This window comes from Papio anubis, chromosome 20, assembly GCF_008728515.1.
Source record: "Papio anubis isolate 15944 chromosome 20, Panubis1.0, whole genome shotgun sequence".
Classification (NCBI taxonomy): Eukaryota; Metazoa; Chordata; class Mammalia; order Primates; family Cercopithecidae; genus Papio; species Papio anubis.
In genome coordinates, this window is record NC_044995.1 from 5,116,129 (window position 1) to 5,142,585 (window position 26,457).

The 26,457-nt window shown below is 51.8% G+C and overlaps 1 protein-coding gene across 1 annotated transcript in view; it reads left to right on the forward strand.

The window, feature by feature from the left end:
• Positions 1–26,457, forward strand: part of MYH14 (myosin heavy chain 14) — a 119,641-nt gene that overhangs the window by 50,944 nt on the left and 42,240 nt on the right. The window contains 14 exon segments of the mRNA XM_031660367.1: positions 2,795–2,890; positions 5,506–5,624; positions 8,045–8,197; positions 8,799–8,972; positions 9,638–9,811; positions 11,659–11,773; positions 14,119–14,217; positions 16,243–16,430; positions 17,572–17,580; positions 18,094–18,206; positions 19,594–19,663; positions 20,372–20,532; positions 22,186–22,294; positions 26,228–26,359. Of these exon segments, the coding sequence (XP_031516227.1) occupies positions 2,795–2,890; positions 5,506–5,624; positions 8,045–8,197; positions 8,799–8,972; positions 9,638–9,811; positions 11,659–11,773; positions 14,119–14,217; positions 16,243–16,430; positions 17,572–17,580; positions 18,094–18,206; positions 19,594–19,663; positions 20,372–20,532; positions 22,186–22,294; positions 26,228–26,359 (1,712 nt within the window).

The following is a 26,457-nucleotide window of genomic DNA, read 5'->3' on the forward strand; positions in this document are numbered from 1 at the left end:
GATGTGCTGTGGGTCTGTGAGGATGTGTCCTTCTTTATTTATGGGTTTTTTTGTTTTTTGAGATGGAGTCTAGCTCTGTTGCCCAGGCTGGAGCAGAGTGTGGTGGTGTAATCTCAGCTTACTCCAGCCTCTGCCTCCCAGGTTCAAGCAAATCTCCCATTTCAGCCTCCCGAGTAGCTGGGGTTATAGGCGCTCGCCACCACACCCAGCTTATATTTTGTATTTTTGGTAGAGACGGGGTTTCACCATGTTGGCCAGGCTGGTCTTGAACTCCTGACCTCAAGTGATCCACTCGCCTTGGCCGTTTAAAGTGTGGAGATTACAGGTGTGAGCCACTGCGCCCGGCCTAGAATCCTTCATTTAATCATATCTGCAAAGTCCCTTTTGCCATGGAAGATCACATTCACAGGTCCCAGGGATTAGGTTATGGGTATTGTTGGGGGCTGTTATTCATCCTGTCACCCCCTCTGAAAACATCAGTGTGTATTTCCTAAGAACATTCTTTTACACAACCACAGACCCGCAGTGTCACCAGGAAATCGACTTCAGCACAGTACCATTATCCAGTCCACAGACCTTACACCAGTTGTCCCACAGCTCCAAAAAAAAAAAAAAAAAAAATTCTCTCTTGCGCATGATAGAGTTTCGCTCTTGTTCCCCAGGCTGGAGTGCAGTGGCTTGATCTCGGCTTACAGCAACCTCTGTCTCCCGGGTTCAAGTGATTCTCCTGCCTCAGGCTCCTGAGTAACTGGGGTTACAGGTGCACGCCACCACGCCCGGCTAATTTTGTATTTTTCATAGAGACGCAGCTTCTCCATGTTGGCCAGGTTGGTCTCGAACTGCTGACCTCGGGTGATCCACCCGCCTCAGCCTCCCAAAATGCTGGGATTGTAGGCTTGAGCCGCTGTGCCCAGCCCTCTTGCTCTCTTTTTTTCCTGGTCATCACATCTCTTTTTTTTTTTTTAGACGGAGTCTCGCTTTGTTGCCCAGTCTGGAGTGCAGTGGCGCAATCTTGGCTCACTGCAAGCTCCACCTCCTGGGTTCACGCCATTCTCCTGCCTCAGCCTCCCGAGTAGCTGGGACTAAAGGCGCCCGTCACCACGCCCGGCTAATTTTTTGTATTTTTAGTACAGACAGGGTTTCACTGTGTTAGCCAGGATGGTCTCGATCTCCTGACCTTGTGATCTGCCCGCCTCGGCCTCCCAAAGTTCTGGCATTACAGGCATGAGCCACTGCGCCCGGCCCACATCTCTTTACTCTCCTTCAGTCTGGAACTCTTCCTGAGTCTTTCTTTATCATTCATGGTTTTGACACTTTGGAAGATTACAGACTGGTTGTTCCGTCTCTATTTGGGTTTGTTTCCCTGCGATTACATTCTAGTTACACGTTTTTGGCAAGAGTATTCCAGAAGAAATGCCGACCTCTCACCCCCACTCACACACACCTTTTTCTAAACCACCTTTGTGTTGAAGTACAGTATATACACCAATAACATGAGCACAAGCCCTTGGCATCCAGCTTGGGGGAGTTTTGGGAGGGAACACTCTGTATATCCAGCACCCGGGAGCCCCCCATGTCCCTTCCCACCACCAGTACCCCCTCAAGGTAACCATTATTCTGACTTCTTCTTCTTTTTTTTTTTTTTCTTTTTTGAGACAGAGTCTCGCTCTGTTGCCCAGACTGGAGTGCAGTGGCGCTATCTTGGCTCACTGCAAGCTCTGCCTCCTGGGTTCATGCCATTCTTCTGCCTCAGCCTCCTGAGTAGCTGGGACTACAGGTGCCTGCCACCACGCCCGGCTAATTTTTTTTTTTTTTTTTTTGTATTTTTAGTAGAGACAGGGTTTCACCGTGTTAGCCAGGGTGATCTCGATCTCCTGACCTCGTGATTGTCCACCTCGGTATCCCAAAGTGCTAGAATTACAGGCATGAGCCACCGCGCCCGGCCCATTATTCCAACTTCTGAGTATGGAGTTGTGTTGCCTCTTCTTGGATTTGTTACAAATAGAATCACATGGTGTGCACTTTCTCACCTGGCTTCTTTCACTCGACCATGTGTTTGTGACATTCATCCGTGTTCAGTGAGGGAAGGGGGCTTTGGAGAGGCCGGTTCCACAGACACATTGGCTTTGTAAAAGTTCCTGGAGCTGGACGTCTATAGTATGTGTCCCTCTCTGTATGTGTGCTGTGCATATGTATTTACATTCATAAACCTATGCTAACCTATGCTAACCAGTGCAAGTCACAAGAATCGACTATACTTTATATTTCCACCCTTTTGCACATAGATAGCAGTAAGCCGCTAGTTTTCACTCATTGTGGTAGAAGTCTTTCCATATCACTGTAGACCTTCGTTCATTTCCCTAAGTCCTTTTAAATTCTATTTGCACTGTTTCACAAAATACACAACGTAAGCAGACACTGGTTAAGTATCATAGCGATAGGGCAAACCTCAGATATAATAAACTCAAACCAGAATTCACTGATCTGTTCACATATTTCAAGGCCTGCCCAGTGTCAAAGATGGAGTCTTTTTTTTTTTTTTTTTGAGATGGAGTCTTGCTGTGTTGCTCAGGCTGATCTCAAACTCCTGGGCTCAAGCGATCCTCCCGCCTCGCCCTCCCAAAGTGCTGGGATTACAGGTGCGAGCTATCATGCCGAGCCCACAAGTGGATTTTAAGCTGAGGGGTGGTGATATAATTTGCCTTAAGCTTTTTAAGTTACATTTTTAAGGGGCCAGTTAAGACCAAACATCAGGGTCCAGAGCCACATGTGACCTCTGTCCTTGTGTCCCCAGCCATGCTGCGGATGGTCTCAGCAGTTCTGCAGTTCGGCAACATTGCCTTGAAGAGGGAACGGAACACGGATCAAGCCACCATGCCTGACAACACAGGTACTGCCCCTGGCCTGCCTGCCCACGACCCCCAGCCCCCGCCCAGGTGGTGCCCAGCCCTCCTGCACCCCTGTCCCACATAGAAAGCATCTCCCTTCCAGCCACACCTGTCTCCATCCCAGGATCACTCTGATTTCCTTCTTTTTTTTTTTTTTTTTTTTGGAAACAGAGTCTCGCCTCTGTCGCCCAGGCTGGAGTGCAGTGGTGTGATCTCGGCTCACTGCAAGCTCCGCCTCCCAGGTTCACCCCATTCTCCTGCCTCAGCCTGCCGAGTAGCTGGGACTACAGGCGCCCTCCACCACGCCCGGCTAACTTTTTGTATTTTTAGTAGAGATGGGGTTTCACCATGTTAGCCAGGATGGTCTCAATCTCCTGACCTTGGGATCCGCCCACCTCGGCCTCCCAAAGTGCTGGGATTACAGGCATGAGCCACCGTACCTGGCCGATTTCCTGCTTTTTGCTGAGTCTTTGCCAAACTAACATCGACCGCTCTTTTCCTGATTCTAAAAGTGTGAAAGTGAACCACAGCAGCACGACAGAGGGGAACAGCAGGAGCCCATCCTCCCAGACCCTCTCGCCCCACAGGGAGCCACCATTAGCATTTGGCATAGCTTCTCCAGCCTCTGCGCTCTGCAGAGACACTTCTTTTTGCCTTTCAAGAACAGAATTATAGTCAATATCCCCTACTTTAAACCAAAATAGAAATAGCTATGTTTATTATTATAAAATAATACAAGCTGGAAGGGGAAAAATCGGCATGACAGAAAAGTAGAAAGGAAGAGAGAAAATTACCCATAATCACCTGTAATCCCAGCACTTTGGGAGGCCAAGGCGGGTGGATCACTTGAGGCCGTGAGTTCGAGACCAGCCTGGCCAACATGGCAAAACTCCTTCTCTACTAAAAATACAAAAATTAACTGGGAATGGGGGCGAGCGCCTGTAGTCCCAGCTACTCGGGAGGCTGAGGCAGGAGAATTGCTTGAACCCGGGAGGTGGAGGTTGCCATGAGCCGAGATTGTGCCATTGCACTCCAGCCTGGGCAACGGAGCAAGAATCTATCTCCAAAAAAAAAAAAAAAGGAAGAAAAAGAAAGACAATTACCCATAATCATGCCCCCAGAGATAATTGCTGCTCACATTTTGGGATGTGTCTCTCTGGGCTTTGTTCTGTGTCTGTATCACTGTGGATATAGATTGTCACAGAAATGGAATCGTGCTTCACCCCCTCTTCCCCTGGAGACCGCAAGAGCTTTCTGTCCTGGTTATGAAATCCGACAGGCTCATTTCTAAAAGCTGCACAGCACAGAAAATAGGAGGACAGGATGCATTACCCCACGATGCTGCTGGTAACAGCATTACCTGAGGCAGCTGGGGGCTCTGTACACAGGCACCCGGCAGGTGTGCCGTGCACACACATTTACTCATTTGTTTTACAAAACTGGAGTCAGACCCTGCAAACTGTTTTGAAACCTGCTTTTTTTTTCTTCCCCTGAATGCTTTGGGGATAATTTTCAGATTATTCACAAGAACTCCACTGGGATCCCTTCCCTCCCTCCCTCCCTCCTTCCCTCCCTCCCTCCCTCCTTCCCTCCCTCTTTCCTTCCTTCTTTTAGACAGAACTGTATTGGGATTCCCTCCCCTCCCTCCCTTCCTTCCTCCCTTCCTTCCTCCCTTCCTCTCTCCCTCCTTCCCTCCCTCCCTCCCTCCCCCCCTCCCTCCCTCCCTCCCTCCTTCCCTTCCTTCCTTCCTTCCTTCCTTCCTTCCTTCCTCTTTTAGATGAAGTCTCGCCCAGGCTGGAGTGCAGTGGCAGCATCTCAGCTCACTGTAACCTCTACCTCCCGTGTTCAAGCAATTCTCCCTGCCTCAGCCTCCCGAGTATCTGGGATTACAGGCACGCACCACCATGTCAGGCTAATTTTTGTATTTTTAGTACAGACGGGGTTTCACCATGTTGGCCAGGTTGGTCTCAAACTCCTGACCTCAGGTGATCTGCCTGCCTTGGCCTCCCAAAGGGCCTCCCTGGGATTACAGGCAGGAGCCGCCGTGCCCGCCTCCAGTGTAGCTTTTAGTGACTGCAGAACATTCTTTCAAATGGGCCAGGCACCTGTAATCCCAGCTGCTCAGGAGCCGAGGCAGGAGAATCACTTGAACCAGGGAGGCGGAGGTTGTAGTGAGCTGAGACTGCATCACTGCACTCCAGCCTGGGTGATGAGAGCCAAACTCTGTCTCAAAAACAAAACAAAACAACAACAACAACAACAAAAAACATATTCAGAATATTCTTTCAAATGGATGAAGCCCGACCCATCTAACCAACGCCCGCTTCTTGGGCCCTCAGGTTGTTTCCTGGTTTTCTCCAATTATAAACAACACTGCTCTGAACATCCTCGTGGTGCGGTCTTTGCTCACGTGTGGGTTATTTTGCCAGTTCTGGTTCCTGGAAAGAGAACAGCTGGGCAGAGAACGTACACACTTTTGGGACTCGTAATGCCTCTCCTGGGAAAGGCGGGGCCCGTCTTCTGCTCCCCCAGCAGTGGGGAACGGTGCCCTCTCCCTTGCTGGGCAGCAAGCGCCTCTTCCCAGTGCTGATTGGATCTTGGTGCCTCTCGCCCTCAGCTGCACAGAAGCTCTGCCGCCTCTTGGGACTGGGGGTGACGGATTTCTCCCGAGCCTTGCTCACACCTCGCATCAAAGTTGGCCGAGACTACGTGCAGAAAGCCCAGACGAAGGAACAGGTAGGCAGGGCTGGCAGTGGGCAGGCACAGGAAGAGCCGGGCACCCTGGCCCTGGGTCTTTAAACCACGTATGCCATTTTTCCCACCACGCAACAGACTTTTGCTGAGTGCCCGCTCCGTTACCGATCCTGGTCTAGGTGCCAGGAATAAAAGCAGTCGTCAAGACAAATACCAGGCCCTCAGGGACCTCAAGTGATAGTAAGGAAATGGATAATAAAAGTTAAACGGGATGTGGCTGGGAGTGGTGGCTCATGCCTGTAATCCCAGCACTGTGGGAGGCCAAGGTGGGAGGATTGCTTGAGCCCGGGAGTTTGACGCTGCAGTGAGCCGTGATTGCACTACTGCACTCCAGCCTGGATGACAGAGTGAGACTCTGTCTCTAAAAAAATTAAAAAGTTTAAAAATTTAACAATAATTTAAAAAAACAGGATATAGGCCGGGCACGGTGGCTCAAGCCTGTAATCCCAGCACTTTGGGAGGCCGAGACGGGCGGATCACGAGGTCAGGAGATCGAGACCATCCTGGCGAACACGGTGAAACCCCGTCTCTACTAAAAAATACAAAAAACTAGCCGGGCGAGGTGGCGGGCGCCTGTGGTCCCAGCTACTCGGGAGGCTGAGGCAGGAGAATGGCGTGAACCCGGGAGGCGGAGCTTGCAGTGAGCCGAGATCGCGCCACTGCACTCCAGCCTGGGCGACAGAGGGAGACTCCGTCTCAAAAAAAAAAAACAAACAAAAAAAAAAACAGGATATAAATGCAACGTAGTATTCTAGAAAAACAGAAAACAAAAGCTCAGGATGCTTTTAGATGGTGAGAGCACCTGTGAAGGGGAGGTGTGGTTGGTCAGGAAAGTCCTCTCTAAGGACACTCTAAGGACATAACATTCGAGGTGAGACCTAGACAGTTTGAGGCAGACGGAACCGCAAGTGTAAAGGCCCTGGGGGTAGAGCAGGCTTGGGGAGTTGGGAGCATTAAGCGGGTCAGTGAGGCCGGGTGTGGTGGCTCACGCCTGTAATCCCAGCACTTTGGGAGGCCAAAGAGGACAGATTGAGCTCAGGACAGATTGAGTTCAAGACCAGCCTGGGCAACATGGTGAAACTCCATCTCTACTAAAATACAAAAATTAGCTGGGCGTGTGGCACACGCCTGTAGTCCCAGCTACTCGAGAGGCTGAGACACGAGAATCACTTGAACCTAGGAGGCAGAGGTTGCAGTGAGCTGAGATCACACCACTGCACTCCAGCCTGGGTGACAGAGCAAGACTCTGCCAAAAAAAAAAAAAGGAAAGGAAGGAAGGGAGGGAGGAAGGAAGGAAGGAGGGAGGGAGGGAGAGAGAGAGAGAGAGAAAGGAAAGAAAGAGAGAGAGAGAAAGAAAGACAAAGAAAGAAAGAAAAAGAAGGAAACAAGGAAAAGAGGAAGAAAAAGAAAAGAAAAAAGAAAGGAAGGAAGGAAGGGAGGGAGGGAGGGAGGAAGGAAGGAAAGAAGGAAGGAAGGAAGGAAGGAAGAAAGGAAGGGAAAAAATTGAAGGAGGTCAGGTCAGTGAGGCTAAAGAGGAAGGGAGAGAGGGTGGGTGAATCCACAGTCAGAAATATCAGCAAGGGGCAGATCATGCAAGGTCTTAGGGGCCACAGCAAGGAGGTGAGTTTTATTCAAAGTACATAGGAGGCCAGTGAGGTTTTAAGCCAGGGAGTGGCTTAATTCAGTTTGTCTTTCACAGAAAGATCCCCTTGGCTGCTGCATGGAGAATTGGGTTCAGGGATGCAGGTAGAGGCAGGGAGACTTAAGGAGGCTGCAGCCAGAGTCTTGGCAATCATGGGAGCTCACACCAGGGTGGTGGCAGGGAGGGTGGAGTGGAGTGACCACAGGCCAGGGAGGGTTTCGGAATCCAGCGTTTGGGCAGAGGCCTCTGCTGGCCCTAGGCTGGGCAGTGAGGTGCCCGGATGAAGTAGATGCTGGGGGGGACAAGAGGAGTTTGGGAGCCACACTGACCCTGGTTCAAGCTCAGCTGGGGTATTGTTGTTAGTTCTCATTTTACAGAGGAGAAAACTGAGGCACAGAGAGGTTTATTCACATGCCTGAGGTCACACAGCCCCCAAATGGCAGAGCTGGGATTTGAACCCAGGTTGTCCGGCTCCAGAGTCCACGCTCTTAACCGCTGTGCAGTAGAAACTGGTTTGAGGGGTGAGGGGAGGATTCAAGGGCTAACACACCCGAGCCTGTCACATAGTACCTGACGCACAGTCGGACTTCAGGAATGTCTGCCTGTTGTTCGTGGCATTGTTCTTGATGGTATTTCTGGTCAAGGAGCTGGGAGGCGACCTTAAGGGGGATGAGCTGGGGGCCCTTCCCCGGTCCACCTCCAACATCTTTCAGTCTGCTGATGTGCAGGCTGCGCCCTTACCACCAGCCCTGCCCCACAGGCTGACTTCGCGCTGGAGGCCCTGGCCAAGGCCACCTATGAGCGCCTCTTCCGCTGGCTGGTTCTGCGCCTCAACCGGGCCTTGGACCGCAGCCCCCGCCAAGGCGCCTCCTTCCTGGGCATCCTGGACATCGCGGGCTTTGAGATCTTCCAGGTCTGCCCTCGTGCTGGGAGGGGGATGCCGACTTCCTCACTCCGGTCCTGGTCCTTTCTGAAGGCCTGGGTCTCTCCCCTTCTCCCTGGTCTCTGTCCCCCCCTCTCTCTCTGAGTCTCTGTCCCCTTCTCTCTGGTCTCTGTTCCTCTCTCTCTCTGGGTCTCTGTCCCCCTCTCTCTGGGTCACTGTCTCTCCTTCTCTGGTCTCTGTCCCCTGTCTCTGGGTCTCTGTCCCTCTCTCTCTCTGTCCCTCTTTCTCTGGGTCTCTGTCCCTGTCTCTCTGGGTCTCTGTCCCTCTTTCTCTGGGTCTCTGTCCCCCTCTCTCTCTGGGTCTCTCTCCCCTCTCTCTGGGTCTCTGTCCCCCTCTCTCTCTGGGTCTCTGTCCCTGTCTCTCTCTGGGTCTCTGTCCCCCTCTCTCTGGGTCTCTGTTCCCTTTTCTCTGGGTCTCTGTCCCCCTCTCTCTGGGTCTCTCTCCCCCCTCTCTGGGTCTCTGTCCCCCTGTCTCTGGGTCTCTGTCCCCCTCTCTCTGGGTCTCTGTCCCTCTCTCTCTGGGTCTCTGTCCCTCTCCATCCTCCCGGCTCATGTGTCCTGCGTCCCTGCAGCTGAACTCCTTTGAGCAGCTCTGCATCAACTACACCAACGAGAAGCTGCAGCAGCTCTTCAACCACACCATGTTCGTGCTGGAGCAGGAGGAGTACCAGCGTGAGGGGATCCCCTGGACCTTCCTCGACTTTGGCCTCGACCTGCAGCCCTGCATCGACCTCATCGAGCGGCCGGTGAGCCCAGGCCCCTCCCAGCCCACACAGGGTTCAGCTCCGTCTCTCCCAGCATCTGCGTGACCACGGTCTAGCTCCTCCTCTGCTGGGCCTCAGGATGCCCCATGGGTTCTGTGAGGAAGGTGACAGCACCTGCTTCCTCGATCTTTTGTGACCATAGGTGATTAGGGCTCAGAACGTGCCTGTCACAGGGCCTGGCTCGAATCATTCGTTTAATCAGGGCTCTCACTGTAACTGTCGTTCTCACATTTGTTTTTATGTCCAAGTGTGACTTCTTTTTTTTTTTTTTTTGAGACGGAGTCTCGCTCTGTCGTCCAGGCTGGAGCGCAGTGACCAGATCTCGGCTCACTGCAAGCTCCGCCTCCCGGGTTCACGCCATTCTCCTGCCTCAGCCTCCCGAGTAGCGGGGACTACAGGCGCCCGCCACCACGCCCGGCTAGTTTTTTGTATTTTTTAGTAGAGACGGGGTTTCACCGTGTTCGCCAGGATGGTCTCGATCTCCTGACCTCGTGATCCGCCCGTCTCGGCCTCCCAAAGTGCTGGGATTACAGGCGTGAGCCACCGCGCCCGGCCAAGTGTGACTTCTAAGAGCTAAAAATCAGCAGCCACCTGAGTGTTCAATATTTGGGGATCTGACTTACTCTCCCCCTGCTGTCGATGGCCAGGCCAACCCCCCTGGGCTCCTGGCCCTGCTGGACGAGGAGTGCTGGTTCCCGAAGGCCACAGACAAGTCGTTTGTGGAGAAGGTAGCCCAGGAGCAGGGCGGCCACCCCAAGTTCCAGCGGCCGAGGCAACTGCGGGATCAGGCCGACTTCAGTGTTCTGCACTACGCGGGCAAGGTAGGGGCTGGGGCCAGCCTTGGGGCATGTGAGTGGGAGTGGGGATCAAGAGGTCTCCACTGGCTACAGATCGGGGGAGGGTCTAGAGGGAAAACCGGGTCCTCCTGAGGTCCAGACAAACAGAGCAGGGGCTAGGAGAGCCCAGGGAGGAGCAACGACTCTGTCCGATGGGATCACCAAAAACTTCCTCAAAGAGGTGATATTTGCAGTGGGTTTTGAGGGATGGGTAGGAGTTCATCGGGAGGTGATCTATGTGCATTTTATCCACTTATTCAGCAGACGTGTGCAGGCTGCCATTTGTGTGCCCAGCTCGGTGCCGAGCAAAGCTGGATACACAGATCAAACGTGGTTTCTCTCCTCACAAAGATTCCTATCTGGGAGGGAGGCAAATACAGACCATCAGGATATAAGGTCAATAGGTGTTTGAATGGAGGCAGCTGAGGGTAGTGTCAGAGCCCGGAAGAGAAATACCTGGGAAAGCTTCACAGAAGAAAATATGCTCAGTCTCAAATCTCAGCCAAGGGCCAGCAAACATTTTCTGTAAAGGGTCCGATAGTAAATAGTTTCAGCTCTGTGGGCCAGACGGTCTCTGTCACAGCTACACAATTCTGCTGTGGTCACACAAAAAGAACCACAGATAATACATAAGTATCTTCAAGTCTCCAAGGAAAAAGAAAGGAAAAACAGTGAGATACAGTCTGGAAGGCTTTCCTGCCCCCCTCAAAAGGCCCCCATGAGTTTGACTATGAAGACATAAATGAAGGTTCTATTCCAATAAAACTTTTTTTTTTTTTTTTTTTTTGAGACAAAGAGTCTCCCTCTGTTGCCCGGGCTGGAGTGCAGTGGCGCGATCTCGGCTCACTGCAACCTCCACCTACCGGGTTCAAGCAATTCTTCTGCCTCAGCCTCCCCAGTAGCTGGGATTACAGGCGCCTGCCACCATGCCCGGCTAATTTTTGTATTTTTAGTAGAGACGGGGTTTCACCATGTTGGCCAGGCTGCTCTCGAACTCCTCACCTTAGTTGATCCACCCGCGTAGGCCTCCCAAAGTGCTGGGATTACAGGCGTGAGCCACTGCGCCCGGCCTGTTCCAATAAAAGTATTTGCAAAAAGAGGTGGCAGGCTGGACTTTGCCCGTGAGCCATAGTTTACTGATCCCTGGTTTTGATGATGCGGACCATGCAGCCCCAGAGGATGGGCGAAGGGTGGGAAGGGCTGTCCAGGCGGAGGGAACAGCATAGACAATGGCTAGGAGGCAGGAGATTCCACGTGTTCTGTGTGTAGCCCTCAGTTTCTTCCCCAGACACACTCCAGAACTCCCCTTGTACCCAGCCCTCTGCTAGGCCGTGAGTCAGATCTGGGCCCTGCCCTCGGGGGACCGCTGTCTGGTGGGGGGCACATATGCAGAGAATTGTAGTGGCCAAGATCGTGACTCTATGGAGCCCCAGCGCAAAGCCCTGAGTACCCAGAAGGAGCCAGTCATGTGAAATCCAGAGACAGAACCCCAGGTGGCAGGAACCGCAGGGGTAAAACCCCGAGGTGGGAGTAAGCTCGTGTGTTTAAGGAGCAATGCGGAGGCCAGGGTGGCTGGAGAGGAACGAGGAAGAAAGTGGTGGCGGTGGAGGTCACAGAGGTCTCTATGGCAGGAGGCATAGAGAGGAAGGAGAGAGAGGGGGCCATGCCGGTGGGGTGCAGTTCAGAATATGGACACAAGGTGGCACCGGTGCTCTCTTGTCCATGGTGAGCTCCAGACCTGGGAGTCTCAGAGCTTCTGGAAGGCTCCTTAGGAAATCCAGAGAATGTCTGAACCTGCAAGTCATTGCCCTCCTCTACCTGACTTCATTCAGGTCGACTACAAGGCCAACGAGTGGCTGATGAAAAACATGGACCCTCTGAATGACAATGTCGCAGCCCTGCTTCACCAGAGCACAGACCGGCTGACGGCAGAGATCTGGAAAGATGGTGAGGACCTGCTTCCCCGGCCCTGGTGGTCTGTGCAGCCATTCTCCCAACCCATAGTGTGAGCACTTTTGTTTCAGAGGCTGAGGTGTGAACCTGAGTTTTCTGCTCAGACCCAGAACAGCCCGTGTCACAAATAGTATTTCAAATCAGTGATGGATGGATCCATAGATTGATTGATTTGATTGATAAGCCAGCATCCTTCTCAAAGATAAAACACTCCCCCTTAATCAGAAACAAGACAAAGATACCCACTAACACTGCTGTTAAACATCACTTTTTTTTTTTTTTTTTTTTTTTGAGACGGAGTCTCGCTCTGTCGCCCAGGCTGGAGTGCAGTGGCCGGATCTCAGCTCACTGCAAGCTCCGCCTCCCGGGTTCCCGCCATTCTCCTGCCTCAGCCTCCCGAGTAGCTGGGACTACAGGCGCCCGCCACCGCGCCCGGCTACTTTTTTGTTTTTTTAGCAATACTAGCCTATGCAATCAGACCAGAAAAAAAATATGAAAGTCAAAAAGGAAGAGGTAAACTTATTATTTGTAGATGGCCTGTGTTCTCTAAAAAATTAAGAGATTTGGCCAGGCATGGTGGCTCATGCCTGTAATCCAGCACTTTGGGAGGCCAAGGTGGGCGGATCACTTGAGGTCAGGAGTTCAAGACCAGCCCCAGAGATGGGGTTTCAACATGGTGAAACCCCATCTCTACTAAAAGTACAAAAATTAGCCAGGTGTGGTGGCACATGCCTGTAGTCTCAGCTACTTGGGAGGCTGAGGCAGGAGAATCACTTGAACCTGGGAGGTGGAGGTTGCAGTGAGCCAAGATTGTGCCAAAAAAAACCAGCCTGGGGGAAAAAACCCTTTCAAAAAAAAAAAAAAAAAAAAAAAAAAAAAAAAAAATTCTACTGAAAAATAATTTATAACAACCAGAGAACACAGAATGATGATGTTTTGTAGGTCAGTCAACTTTTAGGCTTTGCTTTCTTTGTTTTCTTACAAAGTTCCCTTCAAGCCCCCAGGGAGGAAGAAAGAAAGAACAGACTGAGATACAGTTTTGGAGGGCTTTCCTTCCCCCAAAAAGGCCCCCATGAGTTTGACTGTCTTTTTGGATTGACACTTCTAGGGGTCATAGGCAGAGATGCCAAATGCCCTGTGGTAGGACTCTGACCTTTTCCATGCCTTTTCTGCCACTGCCCCCATCCCCATGCCCATCCTTAAAGGAGGTTTGAGAAATGGTTTTAGAAAGCTGGCAGAACTAGCGTCCTGTTTTTTCCAGGTTACAACTTTCTGGCATTTGTCAGTTTGCCTTTTTCTTTTATTGAAGTGAAAAGGCAGCTGTAGAAATACCAGTCCATGCAATTTGGCAAATTGAGTGGCTCCCAAATGAGCAAGACGAGTGGTTCCCAAAACACACTCACAGAGCAAAAGAGCACGGAGGGTCTTGATCTTGTGAGCTGATGCTAGAAAGATAGATTTTATGTTTGTGTCTCATGTAGTATTTACACAGGAGATTGGAAAGCAGGGTTTGATGTTCAGGAACAGAACCAGATTAGGCTATGAGAATCATCTCCCAGCTGAAAATCTGCTGCCCTTTTGAAATATTTGTGCCCTCTTCATAAACACCTGATTCTCTGCAGTGAGCCCTCATTTGTCACACTCTGTGTGTGCCTGACTCTCAGAGGGTTCCAAGAAAAAAAGTGGAAGCTGCAAAACCTGCTGGCTCAGCCTCCCAAGTAGCTGGGGAGCTGCCATAATGTCACTTCCTTCATAATCCTCCTAAACAAAGGCAGTCACAAGGTCTTCCCAGATTCAAGGAGCTGCAAGACGCAGGCAAAGGGTGTCAATACAGAGAAAAGTGGGGAATCGGGGCCATTTTTGCCCAACCTATACTAGAGCTGCTTTGAGCCCAGAATTGTATGCCCATTATCCTGACAGCCCAGGGAAAAAGGTAAATGAGATTAGCTCTCCTCTGAGAGGCAAAAACAACAAGTGGCCTGGGAGCATCACGTTCATTCTTGAGCTTCCTGGCAGCCAGAGCAAAAAGGGCTACCTATTAAAACAGATACAACCTCTAGAGGGAGAGATTTTTTATTCTTTGCATTGAATTCTTACAGAGGACATTCATCCTTTTGGCCAACAGTGTGTGGATACAAAGATGAATAGGAATTCAAAAGTTTATGGCCAACATTCTGGTTTTCCCTTTTGCTTTGCTCTGCTCTGTGCTGTTGACTAATAACCCTTTCCTCTCTTTCTTCCTGCCACCTCCTTTCCTTCCCCTCTTTTCATGCATCTCTCCCCGACATCTCTCTGCCATCTCCCCTCCACCCACCCACACATCTGTCCTCACTCCCCAGAACACGGGGGTTTCCAGCAGTTCTCTTTCCTTGGCTCCTTCCCACCGTCGCCCCCAGGATCTGCAGAGAGGTGCAGCTCTGCTGTTTCTCCGCCAGGGGGTGGGTGTCTCTGTGCATCAATGGGTGAGGCTTGCTGGAGGAGGAGGGTGGACCTGTTGGGCTGGGGACCTGGGTTTGAACATCTGTCCCCTCTCCTCTCACTATGGAGGTCTCTCACTCTTCCTATCCCTCCTTGTTGGCTCCCTCGGAAGTTTCTAGACTCTGTAGCAGCAGAACGCCTTCTTCTAACTAAACTGCATATAAAAGTACAAACAGGTGTGATAGTGCCAGCTGGCGTTTCTTGAGCACTTACCATGTGCCGTTCACCATGTGAAGCCCCTTTAGAATTATCAACACCTCATTTGTGTAATGGGGTAATAGTACTAACACCTCATGAGGTGAGTGTTAGTACTATTACCCCATTACACAAATGAGGACACTAAAGCACAGAGAGGTTAAGTAACTTGCTGAGGTCACACAGCCAGTAAGTGGCAGAGCTGGGATTTGAACCCAGGACATCAGATTTCAGAACTTTAGCTCTTATCTGTGCTATGAGGACTTCATAAATGATAATTATCATTTTGAAAATGACAGGGAGAATGGGTAGGGGAGACAGTTGAACCTGGGGAAGAAAATAACATATTTGAGCCCCTGCCATGACTTGGCCCTGCCCTAAGCACAGATTATCTAGTTGATGGCTGATGGCCCTTGAATGGGATGATTTTTGAAGGACATCAGATTCCGCCTTAGCTGTGGGTTCCTGAGGAGCCTGGCATGATTTAACACATAGAATTTGGGCCAGGTGCATTGAGTCACCCTTATAATCCCAGTGCTTTGGGAGGCCAAGGTGAGAGGATCACTTGAGGCCAAGAGTTTGAGATTAGCCTGAGCAACACAGGAAGACCCTGTCTCTAAAAATAAATTTAAAAATCAGTGGTGTGCGCCTGTAGTCCCAACTACTTGGGAGGCTGAGGTAGGACGATCACTTGAGCCTAGGAGATTGAGGCTGCAGTGAGCTGTGATCACTCCACTGTATTCCAGCCTGGGTGACAGCGAGACCATGTCTCAGAAAACAAACAAAACAGAATTTGAGACAGTACCGATGGAGGGAGTGGATATTTTTCGGATATTTTTCACTACCGAAAGCAGCACCACCAAGTGGCAATAGAGAAAATAGAATCTTTTTGTTGAGACGGAGTCTCGCTCTGTTGCCCAGGCTGGAGTGCAGTGGCGTGATCTTGGCTCATGGCAACCTCTGCCTCCCAGGTTCAAGTGATTCTCCTGCCTCAGCCTCCCAAGTAGCTGGGATTATAGGCACGCACCACCACACCTGCCTAATTTTTTGTATTTTTAGTAGAGATGGGGTTTCACCATGTTGGCCAGGCTGGTCTGGAACTCCTGACCTCAGGTGATCCACCCACCTTGGCCTCCCAAAGTGCTGGGATTCCAGGTATGAGCCACCACGCCCTGCCAAGAAAATAAAACCTCTATGAAATCAGGCATTCTGGAAAAATGGTTAACATGGAGATCATTTGCCCTATTTCAAATATTGCATATAATGCAATAATTTATTACATCTTGTAATATGTTTCAGATTCCTAAAATGCAACTGCAGTGATTATGTTATCACTGTTTTCTCTCTCTGTGCCTCAGTTTCCAAATCTATAAAATGGGAATGATTCTTACAGGCTTATAAAACCATTGATGTAAATTGCTTTGAGCAGTGCCTGCCAGAGCATCTATGCTAGGTAAGCATTTGCTGTTATTGTCATCATTTATTGTTAAGGAAAACAGAGATCATGTCCTTGAAGAGAAGAAGGGTCAAAGACCAGGGTTTGAGAGGACTCCTACTGTCTGGGTTCTAATCTTGGATCTTCAGTTTCTAAGCTGCGTGACCTTAAGCACATTCTCCCACCCTTCAGAGCCTCTGTCCAATGGAGCTGATAATATCTACCTTACAGGCTGTGTGAGGTCCTTCATATGTAAAGTGTCAGTTGTGATAAATGATAAGACCCTTGACCTTTGGCCTGGTCCCTAAAACTGATTCCTGACCTCCTTCTGTCTCTCTGTATCTCCATCTGACAGTGGAGGGCATCGTGGGGCTGGAACAGGTGAGCAGCCTGGGCGATGGCCCACCAGGTGGCCGCCCCCGCCGGGGTATGTTCCGGACAGTGGGACAGCTCTACAAGGAGTCCCTGAGCCGCCTCATGGCCACACTCAGCAACACCAACCCCAGTTTTGTCCGCTGCATTGTCCCCAACCACGAGAAGAGGGTGAGTGACTCAGCCTGGGGAGGAAGGGATGGCTGTGGCCGTGGGTTAAGGTTTGGCCTCTGGACTTGGCTGGAGCCACATCTGATTTGAGGACCCTCTCTGATTGACTGTGTGGCTTTGAGCAAATTGCTTCTGTTCCTAGGCTCAGGGTCCGGTTGGGAAAATTCATCCATTCATATAACTTAAATGTATTGAGCACCTACCATGCTGAGAACAGGTACTGGGGAGGCATTGGAGAGAAAAGCACAGCCAACTCCTGTTCTCAGGGAGCTCACAGTCTGATGGGGAGCACAGGCATTCATCTAACCACCCACAATGAATGCCCAGTTAAATCTGTAGGGGTGGTGTCACATAGGGCTTGATCTGGTCAGTGAAGTTAGGGAAGGCTCCTTGGGGGAGGCGATGACTGAGCCCTGAAGGATACGTGGTATTCCAGACAGAGAACAGTTTGTACAAAGGTCCAATGGTAGGATGCAGCATGCAAGGTACAAGGGATAGAAGAAGGCCATCAGGGCTGGGGTTGTTGCATAGGTGCGACAAGACCATGGCCAGCCTCACTGGCCACTGATTTTCATGTTGAGAAAATCAGAGAATGGGCCCTACAGAGAAGGGTCAATGGGAATGGAAAACTACGCTGTTTGCCATGTTGCCCAGGCTGGTATCGAACTCCTGAGCTCAAGCGATCCACCCACCTTGGCCTCCCAAAGTGCTGGGATTACAGGCGTGAGCCACCACGCTCGGCCTGAGATCCCATCTTTTATCAAATCTAAGATATGTATTCCTCCCCACTAGCGTCTCTGAAGTCGAGATGTAGCTTACTGTCAATGGCCTGTCGGGGATTAATTGCCAGGCTTTTTCCTTTCTTGGTGGCATATTTAATGACAGCATGTGCCATTTGAATTTTTGTACTGTTTAGATTTTTGCCATTTGTGTATTACTGTTGAAAAGAGAAAAGGCGGCCTGGCACGGTGGCTCATGCCTGTAATCCCAGCACTTTGGGAGGCTGAGGTGGGAGGACTGCTTGAGCCCAGGAGTTCAAGACCAGCCTGGGCAATGGCAAAACCCCATCTGTACTCAAAATACAAAAATTAGCTGGGCATAGTGGCGGGCGCCTATAATCCCAGCTACTCAGGAGGCTGAGGCAGGAGAAGCTCTTGAACCTGGGAGGCGGAGGTTGCAGTCAGCTGAGATCATGCCATTGCACTCCAGCCTGGGCAAGAGAGCAAGATTGTCTTAAACAAACAAACAAACAAACAAAAACCATGATTTACCAGCTTTGGACAGACATCAGCTTCCCAGGAGGGCTTTTGGCGACTCTCCTGCGTGCAAATTCAGCCCTGCCCACCTCCCTCCCTGCGAATCTTTTCTCCTTAGCACTTAGTATCTCTTCTTTACTAGTGACTGCTTCACCTAGGGTATTTCCAGTTTCTCTCACTTAACTCTCAGTTCCCCAGGAAGGCATTTCCCCTTGGCTTGAGCATTGCTGTGTTCCCAGGGCCTAGAACAGTTCCTAGGCACCTAGTAGATGCTCAGTAAATTACATATGGAAACGCAGGAATTTGCTGCACGCTTGGATTGCTTGGCGCCCTCAGTGGCTGCCAAGGACTGCCCCTCAGCTTCACTCCTCCTCATAGGAACCACCCTTCTCCTTATGTGGCCGAAGCTGGAGCCCCGGCTGGTGCTGGACCAGCTTCGCTGCAACGGCGTCCTGGAGGGCATCCGCATCTGTCGCCAGGGCTTCCCCAACCGCATCCTCTTCCAGGAGTTCCGGCAGCGGTGAGCGAGAGCGGGGGCCCAGGCCCGGCAGAGGGGCTGGGTGGGACCCGGATTTGGAAGCCGACACACCTGCATTCAGGTCTCCACCCACTCTTGCTCCTTCTGAGCTGGGGAAGTTGAGGCAGATTACTCAATTTGCTGAGCCTCAGTTTACTCGTCTGTGGTATGGGAGAACAATAGCCCACTTGATGCACTCCCGAGAGAAAACACACAGAGTCTATGGGGACCTGGGGTACATTGCTGCTGCTATTTAGGGCCGTGGTCCCCAGGTCATGAACGTGAAATCACTGCATGGTGTTACAAATCTGCATGTCTTTAAAAATGAAATAGAAGGCTGGGTGCGATGGCTCACGCCTGTAGTCCCAGCACTTTGGGAGGCCGAGGCGGGCAGATCACCTGAGGTTGGAAGTTCGAGACCAGCCTGACTAACGTGGAGAAAGCCTGTCTCTACTAAAAATACAAAATTAGCCGGGCATGGTGGCGCATGCCTGTAATCCCAGCTACTTGGGAGGCTGAGGCAGGAGAATCGCTTGAACCCAGGAGGTGGAGGTTGCAGTGAGCCGAGATCGTGCCACTATACTCCAGTCTGGGCGACAAGAGCGAAACTATGTCTCAAAAAAAAAAAAAAAAAGAAGAAGAAGAAGAAGACAGAACAGAAAATACCAAGGCCTAATGAGCAAGTAATACAGCAAATATAACAAAAACGATGCTTCACACAAGCTGTGTGAAGCAGCACCGTCCCTTAGAAGTAGAATGGAAGCCTTGTACGCAACTGAAAATTTTCTAATAGCTACACTTTTAAAAGTGAAAAAAATGAAATTAATTTTAACAAGATATTTTACTAAAGCCAGTACATCCAAAATACTGGCCAATACTGGCCGGGCACTGTGGCTCATGCCTGTAACCCCAGCACTTTGGGAGGCCGAGGTGGGTGGATCACTTCAGGTCAGGAGTTTGAGACCAGCCTGGCTGTCATGGTGAAACCCCGTCTCTACTAAAAATACAAAAATTAGCCGGGTGTGGGGGCACATGCCTGAATCCCAGCTACCCAGTAGGCTGAGGCAGGAGAATCGCTTGAACCCAGGAGACAGAGGTTGCAGTGAGGCAAGATCTCGCCACTGCACTCCATCCTGGACGGCAGAGCGAGACTCCATCTCAAAAAACAAACAAAACAAAAAACTGAAACAGCCAATCATTTCAATCATTGTCCATGTTGCTGTCCTTGGTGGTGGCATGAATGCTCAGATGTGAGTTTTGTGACTGTCCTTGTTATTGTCACCGTTGTTCCTGTTGTGTGTCACTCTGAGCCCAGTGCCTGGCCCGCAGCAGGCACTAGGTGAGCCTTTGCTGTAACTCTCTCCTCCCCACCCCTCCCTGCTCATTGCAGGTACGAGATCCTGACGCCCAATGCCATCCCCAAGGGCTTCATGGATGGGAAGCAGGCCTGTGAAAAGATGGTGAGTGGGACAGAGCCTGGCGTGTGTGTGTGCGTGCATGTTTGTGGAGACATACGCGTGTGTGTGCAGGCGCGTGTGTCTGCGTCTGTATGTGTGTGTCTGTGTGTGTGTGCATGTGTTTGTGTCTGTGTGTGTGTATGCATGTGTGTGCAGGGGGCCAGGTGGTGGGGGAGTGGGGCTGGGATCTCCCCTTCATTGCCCTTCCTCATTACTTCTCCCTATCAACGCCCCCACCCCCGCTTCCTCATCATCCCCCATCAACCCCCTACCTGTCACCCCATCATCCCCTCTCCCATCACCTCCCTCCCCCATCGCCCCCTCCCTATAACTCTCCTCCCCATCACCCTACTCCACATCACCCCCACCCCATCACCCCCTCTCCCCAATCACCACCCCTTCCCTATCACTGCCCCTCCTCACCACCCCCCTCCTCCATCATCCCCCTCCCCCATCACCCTCCTTCCTATAACTCCCCTCCCCATCACCCTTCTCCACATCACCCTCTACCCTATCACCCTCCTCATCACCCCCTCCCCCATCACTTCTCCCCCATCACCTCCCTCCCCCATCACCCCCTCTCCCCAGTCACCACCCCTTCCCTATTACTCCCCCTCCTGACCACCCCCTCCGCCATTACTCCCCCTCCTCACCACCCCCACTCCCCCATCACCCCCGTCTCCATCATCATCCCTCTCCCACCTCTCACAGATCCAGGCACTGGAACTGGACCCCAACCTCTACCGTGTGGGACAGAGCAAGATCTTCTTCCGGGCCGGGGTCCTGGCCCAGCTGGAAGAGGAGCGAGACCTGAAGGTCACTGACATCATCGTCTCCTTCCAGGCAGCTGCCCGGGGATACCTGGCTCGCAGGTGGGCGGCCACGCTGTCTCCCGGGGTCCTGTTGGCCGAGGCTGGGTCAGGGAGGGGTTGACCAGATGGCTCCAGTGTCAGGGCCTCCGGGACGGGTGCAGGCTGAGGAGCAGGTGGATGGAGCTGCCGGGTGCCCAGCCTTCTTGGTTCTGCAGTCCCTGAGGGGCCCTGTGGGCAGGCCCTGTACAGAGTAAGACTGGCAACACAGACGCTAGACTTAGCCATAGGGTGACCAGCTGTCCTAGTGGGCCTGGGACGGGGTTTCCCAGGGTGCAGGACTTCCAGTGCTAAAACAGAGAAAGCCCGGGGCAACCCGGGTCAAGCTGTCCGCTCTGCCTGCCCGTTCCCTCGAGGGGCTCCAGTCTGGAGGCGAGACTTGCATGGGCACAGAGTCCCAGTCCCGGGTGAGACCTGCTTTGCTGGGGGCCATAGAGGTGCAGCAAGGAGGCCCTGCTGCAGGCCGTGACTGCCCCAGGCCACTCCAGACCACCAGGTGGATGAAGGAAAGTGGGAAAGGCGCTCAGGGCAGGAGGAAGCTTGTGCAAAGGTCCAACAGTGCAAGATCCTGGCGTGCTTCAGGAATACAGGGCGTTTGCGGGAGACTCTCCTTCCTCCTTAGAAGTGGCTCAGAGAGGCCGGGTGCGGCGGCTCACACCTGTAATCCCAGCACTTTGGGAGGCCAAGGCGGGTGGATCACTTGAGGTCAGGAATTTGAGACAAGCCTGGCCAACATGGTGAAACCCCGTCTCTACTAAAAATACAACAATTAGCCGTAATCCCAGATACTCGGGAAGCTGAGGCAGGAGAACTCAGGAGGCAGAGATTGCAGTGAGCCAAGATCATGCCACGGCACTCCAGCCTGGGTGACAGAGTGAGACTGTATTGGGAAAAAAAAAAAAAAAAAAAAAAAAATGCCTCAAAGAATAGAGTGGCAGGAAAGGATGGCTCAAACACCAGGCTGAGTGGGGCCTCGTCCAGAGGAGCTAGGGAGCCATGGAGGGCTGTGAGCAGGGGCGGGGTGGGTCAGCCCTGGGTGTAGAAGGACCCTCTGGAGGCGTGCCAGGATGGGCAGACAGGAGAGGCTGGAGAAGGAGGCTAGGCAGAGGGGCTGGGGCCGTGGGACAGGACAGAGAGAGTCAGGGGCAGGGGAGCGAACGGCCAGAACACAGATCTAAAAGTAATACGAATGCCTGCACACAATAGGCATTTTATGATGGCTAAGTGAAAGGAGCTTGGCTTGGTCAGGCGCGGTGGCTCACGCCTGTAATCCCAGCACTTTGGGAGGCCGAGGCGAGTAGATCACTTGAGGTCAGGCGTTCGAGAGCAGCCTGGCTAACATGGCGAAACCCCATCTCTGCTAAAAATACAAAAATTAGCCCAGTGTTGTGGTGCGCACCTGTAATCCCAGCTACTTGGGAGGCTGAGGCAGGAGAACTGCTTGAACCTGGGAGGTGGAGGTTGCAGTGAGCTGAGATCGTGCCCTTGCACTCCAGCCTACGCAACAGAGCAAGATTCCGTCTCAAAAAAAGAAAAAAAAAAAGAAAGAAAGAAAAAAATAAAAGAAAAAGGAAAGGAGCTTGGCTCTCTTGCTAAGGGGATGGCACCTGGAGGAGCTGAGCCCCCACTCTGCCCCTCACCCGTTTCCCCACCCAGGGCCTTCCAGAAGCGCCAGCAGCAGCAGAGTGCCCTGAGGGTGATGCAGCGGAACTGCGCAGCCTACCTCAAACTGAGACACTGGCAGTGGTGGCGGCTGTTTACCAAGGTGAGGGCAGCCTGGGGAGGTGGCCTGAGCAGGGAGAGGATAGGGCCTTGGGGCTTGCTCTGCTTGACAAGTGACTTCCTCCATGTGTGCCTCAGTTTTCTCCATCAGTAAAATGGGGCCAGTCGGCCCAGCCTTTGCTAGCTGGGAATCTTTAGTTAGGAAGCGACAAGAAAAATCTGACTAAAACAACATGGATCAAAGATTCAAGACAATGTGGGCTGCACCTGGATCCAGGGGTTCGCAAGGATTTAAGGGTTCAAGGATTTTCTGGAAGGACTCACAGAACTTAGAAAAGCTGTTGTACTCACAGCTACAGTTTATCACAATACAAAGAAACAGATTGAAAATAGCAAAGGTGCCGGGTGCGGTGGCTCACACCTGTAATCCCAGCAGTTTGAGAGGCCGAGGGGGGCGGATCACTTGAGGTCAGGAGTTCGAGACCAGCCTGGCCAATATGGTGAAACCCCGTCTCTACTAAAGATACAAAAATTAGCCGGGCATGGTGGCGCGTGCCTGTAGTCCCAGCTACTTGGGAGGCTGAGGTAGGAGAATCACTCAAACGTAGGAGGCGGAGGTTGCAGTGAACCAAGATCGTGATACTACTTGCAGCCTGGGCAACAGAGCAAGACTCTGTCTCAAAAAAAAAAAAAAGAAAAAGAGAAAAGAAAGAAAAAACAGAAAGAAAAGAAAAGAGCAGGTCAGCTGTGGCCTCAAGCCTGTAATCCCAAAGACTTTGGGAGGCCGGAGACGGGCTGGATCACGAGGTCAGGAGATCGAGACTATCCTGGCTAACACGTGAAACCCCGCCTCTACTAAAAAAATGCTTGGTAAACCAGCCGGGCCGGTGGCGGCTCGTAGTCTCCAACTACCCGGGAGAGGCTGGGAGGCAGGAGAGTGATGGAACCCGGAGGTATGAGCTTGCAGTGGCTGAGAGATCCGCCACTGCACTCCAGCCTGGTGGCAGACCTGGTGACCTCGCCTCAAAAAAAAAAAAGAAAAGAGCAAAGGTTAAATAATAATAATAATAATAATAATAAAACAGCGTATAAGTGTCTCGGAGAGACCAAGCATGAGCCTACAGCTGTTCTCTCCCAGTGGAGTCGTGTGGACAACACTTAGCTTTTCCCAGCAATGAAGTATGATAACATGCATGGGGTATTGCCAACCAGGGAAGTTCACCTGAGCCTTGATGTTCAGCGTTTTTCCTGGGGCTGGTCACACAGGCATGGACAAGGTCACACACGGTGACCTCACTTACTCAGTCTCCAGCCCCTCCAGAGTCAAACTGATGCCATGTGGCCCAAGGCCCCCACCACAGATCCCACTGTTAGCATAGACTATCCAGGGTGGCCCAAGGCCCCAGGTAAACCAAGGCACTCTTATCAGACGGGACATTCCAAGGACTTAGAGGTTACCTCCCAGGAGCCCATCAAGGGCCAGAACTTTCTTAGGAATGTGCGGGGTTTGGACAACCCAGGCCTGCTGAGTTAGCCCTTTACTGCACAAGGGTCCAAACAGTGACGTCAGTACCCAGTGTTCTACGTCTCCCACTTGGCTTTCCTCCGTGATGATCACCAACAGAGGCTTTCCACACAGGGGCCACCAGCAGATGGAGTCTTACCCCCAACCACCTTGGCCAGCCTGGTCTGTCTTATCACAGAGCTCCAGCCAGATTCCCAGGTTTCATGCTCATTGGCCCAGCTGGAGTCATGTGACCATCCCAGAGCCAGTTAGTAGGGATCAGATGAGCTAGGCTGGCATCACATCCCTACCCAAAGCAGAGGGTGCAAAGCCAGGTCGCCATGCGCTGTGGAGCTCGGGGACTGAGAATGGAGGGAGGTTTGGGCCTGATGGCTGCTTTTGCAAAAGCCCTTTCCTTAGCGTGGTGTCTGCAGCTGCATCTGAGCTACAGCAGCTGAGTGGAGTAGGAAAACAGCCAGAAGCTGAGGGTAGTGGCTCACACCTGTAATCCCTGCACTTCGGGAAGCCAAGGCAGGAGCATCACTTGAGCCCAAGAGTTCGAGACCAGCCTGGGCAACAAAGTGAGCTCCTCGTCTCTACAAAAAATAAATAAATAAATAACTGGGTGTACTGGTGCACATCTGTAGTCCTAGCTACATGGGAGGAAGCATTGCTTAAGCCCAGGAGTATGAGGCTACAGTAAGCCACAGTCATATCACTCCACTCCAGCTTGGGTGATAAGAGTGAGACCCTGTCTCAGAAAAAGAAATAAAAATTAAAACCTGGGGCTGGGCGCGGTGGCTCACGCCTGTAATCCCAGCACTTTGGGAGGCCGAGACAGGCGGATCACAAGGTCAGGAGATCGAGACCATCCTGACTAACATGGTGAAACCCTCTCTCTACTAAAAATACAAAAAAAAAATTAGCCGGACGTGGTGGTGGGCCTCGTAGTCCCAGCTACTGGGGAGGCTGAGTGCAGGAGAATGAGTGAACCCGGAGGCAGAGCTTGCAGTGAGCCGAAAGATCGTACACCAAGACTCCAGCCTGGCCACAGGTGAGCCAGACTCCACCTCAAAAAAAAAAAACTACAGTGCTGGAGGCACAGGCCTGTAATCCCAGCAGTTTGGGAGGCCAAGGTGGGTGGATCACTTGAGGTCAGGGGTTTGAGCCCAGCCTGGCCAATATGCTGAAACCCTGTCACTACTAAAAATACAAAAATTAGCTGGATGTGGTCATGGGCGCCTGTAATCCCAGCTACTCGGGAGGCTGAGGCAGGTGAATCACTTGAACCCGGAAGGTGAAGGTTGCAGTGAGCCAAGATTGCACCACTGCACTCCAGCCTGGGTGACACAGCAAGGCTCTGTCTCAAAAAAATAAAAACTAAAAAATAAAAAATAAATAATAAATAATAAATAAACAGAGCCAGGTGGCCTGTAAAGTCTCAAATATTTCCTGGCTGGCCCTTGAAGAAAAAGTTTGCCTACCTTAGGTGTTGGGGGTTGGGGTCAAGTAGGATTTGATTGGCATCAGTTCAGAAATGTGAGTGATGCCTGTGAAAGATGCTAGGAGTTGGGGCAGAAAAGAAGAGAATAGAATGGATACAGAATTGGGTGGAGAGGAAAAGAATCAAGTAGACTTGTGTAGAACGGAGTAGAATATGATAGAACAGAATTTATCAGAGCGGATCTCACTTAGCAAGGGGAACGAGCTTTTGTGAAATTTTTGTTTCAGTACTGTGTGTACCTCTGTCACTGCAGCCTGAATCATGCCATGTAAAGCTCATCTCTCACTAAGGATCTTGGACTAACAGGCTTAAGAATCACTGGCCCTTGGCCAGGCACGGTGGCTCATGCCTATATCCCAACACTTTGGGAGGCTGAGGCGGGCGGATTACCTGAGGTCGGGAGTTTGAGACCAGCCTGGCCAACATGTCGAAACCCTCTCTACTGAAAACACAAAAATTAGCCAGACGTGGTGGCACACGCCTGTAATCCCAGCTACTCGGAAGGCTGAAGCAGGAGAATCGCTTGAACCTGGGAGGCGGAGGTTGCAGTGAGCTGAGATCACGCCACTGCACTCCAGCCTGGCGAGAGAGTGAGACTCCATCAAAAACAAAAAACAAAAAAAAAAAATTAGGAAAGAAGGAAGGGAGGAAAGAAAGACTGTTCCACAGAATAGCAGCGGCCACAGTCCACAGTGCCTCTTGGATGTGGAGGGATCCTTTAGCCAGCCAGATACATTAGATAGATCAATAGTGTATTTAGTGGTGCGGTGCTTGCCTGTACCTGTCAGTGTTCTAGGCCTGTGACCAAGGACTGTTGCCAAGGCGGGGACACACAGCTAATAGGTGGAGGAGATGGGATTTGAACCCAGAAACTCAGACCCGACCAAGAGTGTGAGGCCTTGGCTCCTGGGTCAGATGGCCTCGCACCTTGGAAGTCAGCCATTGCATCCCCTTTCACCTCCACCTAGGTGAAGCCACTGCTGCAGGTGACACGGCAGGATGAGGTGCTGCAGGCACGGGCCCAGGAGCTGCAGAAAGTGCAGGAGCTGCAGCAGCAGAGCGCCCGCGAAGTTGGGGAGCTCCAGGGCCGAGTGGCACAGGTGAGGGGGCGGGGGCAGGGCGTGGGAGCGTGTCTTGGGGGCGTGTCTTGGGGGCGGGGCAGCGTGTCTTGGGGGCGGGGCTGTGTCGCATGGGTGGA